This window comes from Rousettus aegyptiacus, unplaced genomic scaffold (assembly GCF_014176215.1).
Source record: "Rousettus aegyptiacus isolate mRouAeg1 unplaced genomic scaffold, mRouAeg1.p scaffold_m13_p_13, whole genome shotgun sequence".
In the NCBI taxonomy this organism is placed as follows: Eukaryota; Metazoa; Chordata; class Mammalia; order Chiroptera; family Pteropodidae; genus Rousettus; species Rousettus aegyptiacus.
Genome location: NW_023416288.1, coordinates 19,074,241 through 19,082,927, shown reverse-complemented (window position 1 = coordinate 19,082,927; position 8,687 = coordinate 19,074,241). Strand labels below are relative to the sequence as shown.

General features: G+C 37.7%; 1 protein-coding gene across 16 annotated transcripts in view; it reads right to left on the bottom strand.

Annotated features, from left to right (window-relative positions):
* Positions 1-1,396: 1,396 nt before the first annotated feature.
* Positions 1,397-8,687, bottom strand: part of PPP1R9A (protein phosphatase 1 regulatory subunit 9A) — a 258,086-nt gene continuing 250,795 nt past the window's right edge. For all 16 annotated transcript variants that reach the window (XM_036230364.1, XM_036230363.1, XM_016160841.2 and 13 more), the window contains one exon: positions 1,397-7,697. In XM_036230364.1, coding sequence (XP_036086257.1) covers positions 7,488-7,697 — 210 coding nt within the window. In that variant the 3' untranslated portion in view covers positions 1,397-7,487. The remainder of the gene's footprint in view (positions 7,698-8,687) is intronic.

The window sequence follows — 8,687 nt, the reverse complement described above, 5'->3', positions numbered from 1 at the left end:
TGGTGGTGGTTCTTTTTCTATTCTAACTAGCTGTGGAGGCTAAGAAGATAATGATAGAAAAGTAAACAAAAAATAGAAAAGATCAACAATCTTTGGCTATCTTCTGAGGAGCGTGACTCGGAAAAAAAAAAAAAGATGACTTTATCATTTTCTTATAAAAGCCATATGAAAAGGTTACCTATCTTCATTTGTCTGTTCCAAAGGTATGGGCTTCCAGGCTAGATTGTTTCTTTGAGATGTTAGGGCAGTCATGTTAGAAACAAAATTTTTCTAAGGCATTTGCCACGATGATGGTCTGGCATTTGGGGAAAAATGTTTTGGTGATAAATTGAGAACTGCTGACAGTTGAAGATCAGTGCCTTAAAATAATAAACAGGAACATTTTGTTTAGGTAGAAAAACACTTTCCTCACATCAGGATAAGAGTTATTTTTAGTCACGATTTCGGGGGGCATGATATCATGTACCCTATGAGTGCTCAGTTATTCAGTGATGCTCTTCACATCCCTTGAAGCTGTATTCTCTGAAATATTGTTTTGAAACTATCAATGGCTATGGTGCTTAGGTCAAAGAAAGCCACATATTTCCTTTAAAAAGAATCACTTGGTATCATCAATAAAACCACCATTCTCTGTTTTCTCTTGCTCTTGACAGATTAAGCAAATTCACACCCCCCACCCCAAGAAAAATCTATCCAATTTGACACAGTTTATACTCAAGATCATTTAAAGTGTCACCTGCTTCTTTTTGGTTAGGAATTTCTCAACACATTCCAAGGAGAAAACAGTTTAATTCATTTATTTTGTGATGCTCGGATCTCAATTTTTTGCATTGTTGAAGGTTTAGTCATAGGTAAATTGTGTGTGTGTATGTGTGTGTGTGTATGAGAGAGAGAGAGAGAGAGAGAGAGAGAGAGAGAGAGAGGAGAAATTAACACTCCTCATTTGTTATATTCAAGTCTTGTGAACATTTAAGATTTTAGAAATAAAACTGTTGATGGGAATCCCATACTCTGGCATGGCCTCTTAGCTTGCTCCGCACTGTGAGAGGTCCACTGCTTAATGGACTTGTCTCAGATTTTTTCCTGGCTGATAGAAATCAGAAACTATGGTTGTGAAGTTGCAACGGGAACAGAAAGATGGGCAAGGAAGCTGCTAGAGGAATCTTTGATCTTTTAACTTTATGCCCAGTTTCATAATTGTGCTTTCAATTGTAATTCTAGATGACAATTTATACTTTACAAGGGCTAAAATTTATTTTTAGTTTTATTTCCATGGAAAATGTGCACTTTGCTCCTGATTGATAGATATATTTTGACAGTTAATACAGGTTTACCCAGTCTAGGCTTGTTTTAGTTGAAGGTGAAAATGAAAGAGGAAAAAAATTACTTCGACAGATCTCAGTATTTCTTTTTATTGCATTCGTTGTCTAACAACAATAATACTCATTGGCAAGAAATTTATTTACACTAACAAATTAAATTTAATCACAGGTATTTTTAGATTGGTCAGAAAACAAAAGAATATTTTGCTTTGAATGCCTCTGAAAACCAAAGAGAAGGAAATGTTTGAAATGGAACAATCTAGAGAAATACATATTAACCAAGCACGAGAGAACAATTCAGACGTGGCACTATTGTCTCTTACATGCAAATGATCAGACACCAAAATGTACAAATTAAAAGTTTCAGATAACATGCTATCCATATTTATTGGACTTAAAATTATTTTCAAACAACTTTTTTCCTTTATATAAAGAAAGATTAAAATAAATCAACTTCTTACAATGGAACAGAATTCATTCTCTTTCTTTTATCATTTTTCAGCTGGCCAGATTTTGTTAGTGATATGTAGCAGGTGTACTAGTGGTTTAATTGCAATACCATTAAAAAAATATAAAAGCAGTAGTGATGACCATAAATAATATTAAGGAAAACATATACATAAATATTTAAGGGACTTCACTAAGCACTAACTAAATCTGATGTTGTTGGAGGTGTTATCTAGCCTCTTAATGTACACTTTTTAAGGTAATTTAGTTATTTTTGGCCAATTGTTCTTTCATGGATCAAAAATTAAATCCTTAACAGAAAACCTGGATGTGTGAATAAAAGAGCTGAGAAAAACAGACATGTACACCTTCCAACAACATACTCACACTCACATCCACTTGTGTGATATTTGGCAATGACCTAACCATGCCATCACTCCACAAAAGAAGAAAATAAATGGTCATGTGATGGCAACACTGCCATCAGAGAGCCAGTAGTTAGTGGCTTACGCATCACAGCTACCGAATATGTCATATTAGAGCATGAGCGAATGCACAAGAACACACAGTGCAATTTTTAGCCAAGGAAACTGCAGTTCGCAGTTGAAATGCCCAAAGCTGCATAAACTTCTGAGTTTCAACTCAGCAATGTGCAATCTTGACATCAAAGCATTAACCAAACATTTGAGGAAATTTTATTTTACTAAAACGCCAAGTCTCGAATAAATCAGTTTTACCAAAATATATAAACATGTATAAGGATAAGCGCATTTAGTAGAAGAAATACATTTAAAAAAATCTCTCAAAATCTTATGAGCCATTCAATGTATACACAACACAAAAAAGTGGAAATAAGGCTATGATTACTGCTTGGGGTCCTAACTGACATTATCAAGTTCCATACACAATATCTATTTTTTTATGCCATGTCATTGCGGTATGTGTGTGTATGTAAGGTGGGAGATATATTCACACATATGTAGTTCTGTATATCTACACGGTTGGCATGCACGTTATTGAGAAGTTGCCTCTTGTTCTTTTATCCTTTATCTCTTACTCATTTTTGAATCCCTAGCAGTTTGGGGGTTGAGACTGGGGTAGAGCCAAGGACTGGAAATCATGTTTCTTTTCTTCCTTACTCTGCAGGGCTGGAAGCAGGTCTCGAGCTATGCTTGCTCCACACAGTGATGTATATGAACTTTCAAGTAACAACCATGCCCTCAACACATCCACACAGACACCCATGGACAAGTACTTTAAGACCTTCTTTTTAGCATCAGGTAGAACTCGATGCTTTCATTTTCCAGGGAGAAATAGATTTGGTGGGCTTCTCCTTTGCCCTCTGACTGCTCAGTTGGCTGTATTCCATGCTGTTACTTTAAGTGATTCAAATACTACCTACATACTGCATGGTATTATTTTTCCTCCCAGTGTTTTGGACCAAGACTCAATTTCCCAAGACTTTAAATACCTAAGACAAATGTAAATAAAACCTGCCTGCAGACCCAGGCTGTTTGACAGGAGTGGACTGCTGCAGCACATTTGTATTTCTTATAACACTGCTTGCCTTAGAAATTCACTTCCCACCCCATATTGCAATGGAAATCATTTTAGTAGAAAATACGGACTTTTCATTTCTGGACTTCATCTTTATATACTTAGCTTCAGAACAGTGTACAGGTAGATCCATTGATTAGAGGTAAATTTGAAAAGGTATTTTTTTTAAAAAATCTAGGCTTTTCTTTTCCATTTTATGTTTTCATTTGGAAAGCATTAAGGACTTAGCATTAAGTAGGTGACATGAACCCTAGTGATCACTGTCCCCCAAAGTGAAATGCCCCTACCAGCAGCTCTATTGGGACTGTAAATTTACTCAACTGGCATTTGGTAATTCTTAAATATCTCGGTCTAATGAGGGGGCTACAATACACCTAAAGTGCAGACATTTCTTTTAGAATAGTTGGGACACCTCCTATTAGAATCTTGAATACTTTTGTTAAATACTGCGTTTCCTCTCTTGAGCCTTGGTCTATATGGCCTTTAACACTTTCAAATGAGTTGAATATCCATATAAATGAAAGTTTTCATCTACCCTATAAAATATAATTTTAAAGCACATGTTAATCCAATTATACAAAGAACCTAGATAAGAATTCTTTGTCTTCAGCAAAAATCATAAAGGCTAATCAAGGTGCTAGATCAAAGAGGCAGTGACTATTTTTGTAGCTTGCACCTGAGGTATCTTCAGATTTCAGACCACAGATGACTACAGGATAAAAGGCGGTGGCAAAGGTTAATTTGGTCCCTCACTCATCCTCTTGCCGCTTGGTTCCCAGCAACGACAAAAGAGCACCAGGTAAGTGTTCCCATTTCGTGCCCCTTAAAAACTGAGTCTGGCATTAGCACCCATCATACTGTAACTGTGAACTGTCATGGGTTAAAAATGCTTATGTGATGTTGAAGGTGGGAAATCATGTCAACCTCAGCTAAATCCATGTCAACCCCAGGTAGCATAGAATAGCTTTACTGTCATTACACTTAAGGTAGGCTCAATCGGTGTGTTAGAATGGACAAAATTCGGCCCTAACATAAATCACTCAGAAGTAACTTCTGCAAAGTTCAAGTAAAAAAAGAATGATAAAACTATTACGTAAACTATGAGTTACTTTAAGAGAGACAGTCTTAAATAATGTAATTCTGTTACAAAGCTTAAGTCCTTTCATGGAAAACTCAGCTCATACAGCGCTCCCTAGCCACACCTTGGCCTCACCACACATTCTCTGTTCCCCAAAGCATTACCTATACCCCAAAACACTTTAGGCTATTGTTAGAGTCATACAGAGCTGTTGTTTAGGGAATATAGTTCCTACTAACCACATATTCCCCTTTTGATTCATTTTCTGATAAATAAAAAACTGCAAAGTCTTAATGTTCATGAAGCAACGATTCTGTGTTAAATTGTATGGACACTGAAAATCATTAGCATTAGGTAGGAATTGTATAAGACACTGGGACCCCGATTAGATACCATGCACTATAGTCAGTAAAAAAATAACAATAGGAAAACAAAATGCTCACAAGATCTGAGGTCCTTCACTTTGTTTTCATACTCTTTTATAATCAGTTTACATTTTATCCTTTGTTGGACAGTCAAATCAAGTGCCTCTTATAATATCAGCAGTTTTAAGTAGTAATGTTAAAAATAACTCATTAAGAACTAAAATTACTATAACTTAAAAAATCAAGATAGTTATAACACAAACTAAATGATTTGAGGAATAATAACAATTTGATTAATAATAATATTGTCAGTTGGTCATTGACCTAAATATTGGAAGTGTACGAATAAATTTAAAACAAAGGATAATGCTTCTAAGACATTTTAGAAAATGCAATATAATAGATGATAAATTATGTGCAGAGACTGAGATTTATAGACATTTCCAGTATATACATCCATTTTCAAATATTACCAAAGTGTAAACATAACTTAAGATAACCATCCTCCTATCTCCACTCTTAAAACGAATACAGTTAACTTTCCAGTGTGATCCAGACCATTTTTTTTTTTCCCAAAGATAACCAAAAATGTGAAAAATTTACAATAGCAAGCACTGGTATTACCACATTTTGACAAATTTAGCTTTTGAGTATTAGAAAAGATTTGCTGGATTTTATAGTTCATTAATAGTGGTCCCTTGTTTCTCATGATATTAATAAACAGCAAAGCACCACGCCTCTCAAAATATTAAGAGAGTATCCTGTATGGCAGTTCCATCATCATACCATAAATGAAAATAGGAAAATATACATGGTGACTCTGATAATTGTAAAACACAATGTTACTTTATGTTAGTTTTTCTGAGGACTGAACGAATGGTCTGTACCTAGTGACAAAAGGACTGAAGCTTAACAGACAATACCCTGTCACAGAAAACGGAACAGGCCTTAGGGAAGGAACAGGATGATAAATATCTACTTGAGACGATTCCAGATTTTGAATATCGAGACAAGTAAAAAAAAACCAAAAAACAAAAAACAAACAAAAAAACCACAATGTTCTAAACAGAGATGGAGCTATAAGGGTGGGAGCCCCTTTACACTGTCTGCTACCTGTAACCTCCAAAAGCCACCCCACGAAGCGCTGCGTACGTGACGTTTCCAGTGGAAGATATGGATGGAGACGGCCTGTGTAGTCTTTCAGGAAGGAAAACACTTGTCTGAGAATTTGTCTGTCCTCAATTCTCATTGTGAAACTCGTCCCTTGGAAAGTGGATGACCTCATTTTTAGAGCCAGTGCAACAGGGAGAACCAGATACATGAGCATAAAGAGCAAAACAACAACCAAAACCAATCCATGGTTTGAAATTTCTCAAGACGGGTTTATTTTGTCCTCCTCTGCCCCAGTCTCCTGTACTTGAATTAGTTTGATGAAATACCAAAATCCTTAATATTGGCTTTAAAATATGCATAACTGCTAGACTGCACCCTATGCACCATCTTAAACTTTAAGTGTAAAGAGGCAATCTCTAAAGAATGGAAGAGAATGGCTCAGAAAAACCATTTGAAGCATCTCCAAAATGTAACCGACAGCTCTCCTTTACGGTAACATTCTATGTGCTCAATAAAATAGCTTCTCTGGTCGAATGTCAATCAAATCTAAATTTTCTCAAACTGGTATTTCAATTTTTCTTAAAAGGACATTTGTTAAAATGCTTACTGTGCCCACTTGGGAAATCTTGAGTAGAAAATGTATGATGAGTGCCTGACTGTGTCATAGTCATGCTAAAGACTGGCCAGAACGTTCCCCAGGAGAGGAAACCAGAAAATGTTTGTCTCCTTAAAAATCAATTTCCTGTTCAATTTGTTGGGGAAAAAAGGAATTGTGCTGTGTGTATCAGTGTTGCTGAAATACTGAACACGCAGCGGTAGCAAAGTAAACAACAGATCTCCATACCCCGCGGCTGTATTAATGTCTGACTTTTTTTCTTTGTTTGGCTAAATCTGGAAGATAAATGTTACTCTCAGAATCCCAAGGTAATACTCACATCCACATTCATAAGGCTTTTGCTTCCTTCTGGGGTTAACAAATAACTATAACTCTTTTCTCTCTTTCAGATGCCCAGCAAGCAGAACGATTTGCTTGCTTTCTTGCCATAGCAGGTAATCATGGGGCAGGGCACCCACATTTCCACAATGGGGCTGTCTCACTGTCCAGACACAGAAACGAGGGGGAACTTTCCCCACACACTGGAGTTGATGCTGCAGCCCAGATCTCATGGCAGAGTGGTGTTCTCCGCCATGGTGATATGTGCAACTTCCCATGTCAGGATCCCACACTGAAAATTCACGGCACCCCATTAACAACACTGGGGCATGTCACGCTCCTATTGGGCAGCGTCATGCTGGTTCTCCAAGTGGCTCAACCCACTGAACACAATACAAGATGTTGGTAAGTGAGAGAAGAGAGAAGAAACATAGCCGCTTTGCATCTCTCACAAATCACTCCTTGGTTCGTTAATCAACTAAAGGTGGCTTGGGATTATTTCAGTAGGTTAAGAGAGTGTATTCTATTATTGTAGAAAATGCAGTTATTCAACACACAGTTCCCCAGTCTGCCTAGAGCACATTACCCCTGTCATCAGTTTCTTCTTCATCTTCCGGAGGAGAGCAGGGCAGGAAGAGGTGGAGATGTCTCCTGAGCATCCCTGCCCTCCGTTACGGCTCACCAGCACCCTCTACTGTAGCTGTCATCTTTTCCGTTTTCTTGGACTTCCTCTGCATTTGCTCTTGTTCCTTCCTCCTCAGCTTTTCTCTTTGTTTTTCCATTTTCTCCTGAGCCTTCCGAGCCTTCTCTAGTGACACCTTCATTTCCTTGAGTTTTTTTTTGACCACTGCTCGGTCCTGGGATGATGTCATTCCAAGAGCCTAAGAAGGAAACATATAGAAAAACTGAGTTTGAAAACCAAAGACCTCTCTGCTTAGGATGTGGTCAATATCACAATATGATTAAATTAGATAATTTAATTAATTTAAATTTAAGCATCACTGAAAAGGTAAAAACTGAGGAAGATCTGATACGTTTGCCAAAAAATGTACATACTTGGGGGACTAAGCTTTATTTGTTCTTTTGTTCTTTGAAGTCCCTAGCACAGTACACTTTAAATCTCATTAAGTAAATGTTTTCTAAATTGGTAATTAATGAGTGCGTGAATAAAAAAAAAGGGCACAATTCTGCCTCTCTAACCTGTAGGCTGTAGAAATTTATAGGCAAAAGTATTGCTAAACTCATCAATATATTCAAAAGATAGGATTGGGCACCCGCTGCCACAGAGAGCCCCAAGAAGGGCAGGAGGAATTGACATGGCTTCCTTTCTGCTAAAGTATTCAATTACAATGAGGACCAAAAATGTCTTTGGGACCAAATGCTCATGTCAGCATGGCTAGCCGTTCTCTCCCTGTAGGCAGACCTATAAAAGAAGCTTGATTGTAATGAGAAAGTTGCTCAATGAGCTTGGAATTCAGAATAAGAGGAGTCAGTTAAATGTTTCATGACCTTCAGAATCAGCAGCAGGTTGCATCCATCTCCCCATCAGGGACGGCCTTGTCAATGGGGCCTTCATATTCACAGGCTGTTGATTGATCTCTAACCTTTTCAAGACTATCAAGAGATACTCATCTGCCAGTCAGCCCAGCAGGGGGCTCAGCTTGAGGGTGGAGAGCTGGCTGTAAGCTGTTTGCCCTCTTTCCACAGGGATGGGTGCCACCTCAGTCTCTAAGACAGGTGAACTGGACCGGTGAAAATGAGAATATGATGGAGGGGGAGGGACGACATGGCCTGCGCATATTTGGAGAATAAAGTTCTGGGGAAAATATCATCCCAGTTTTAGAGTGGTGTGCAGGGAAGAGTGGCAGTGG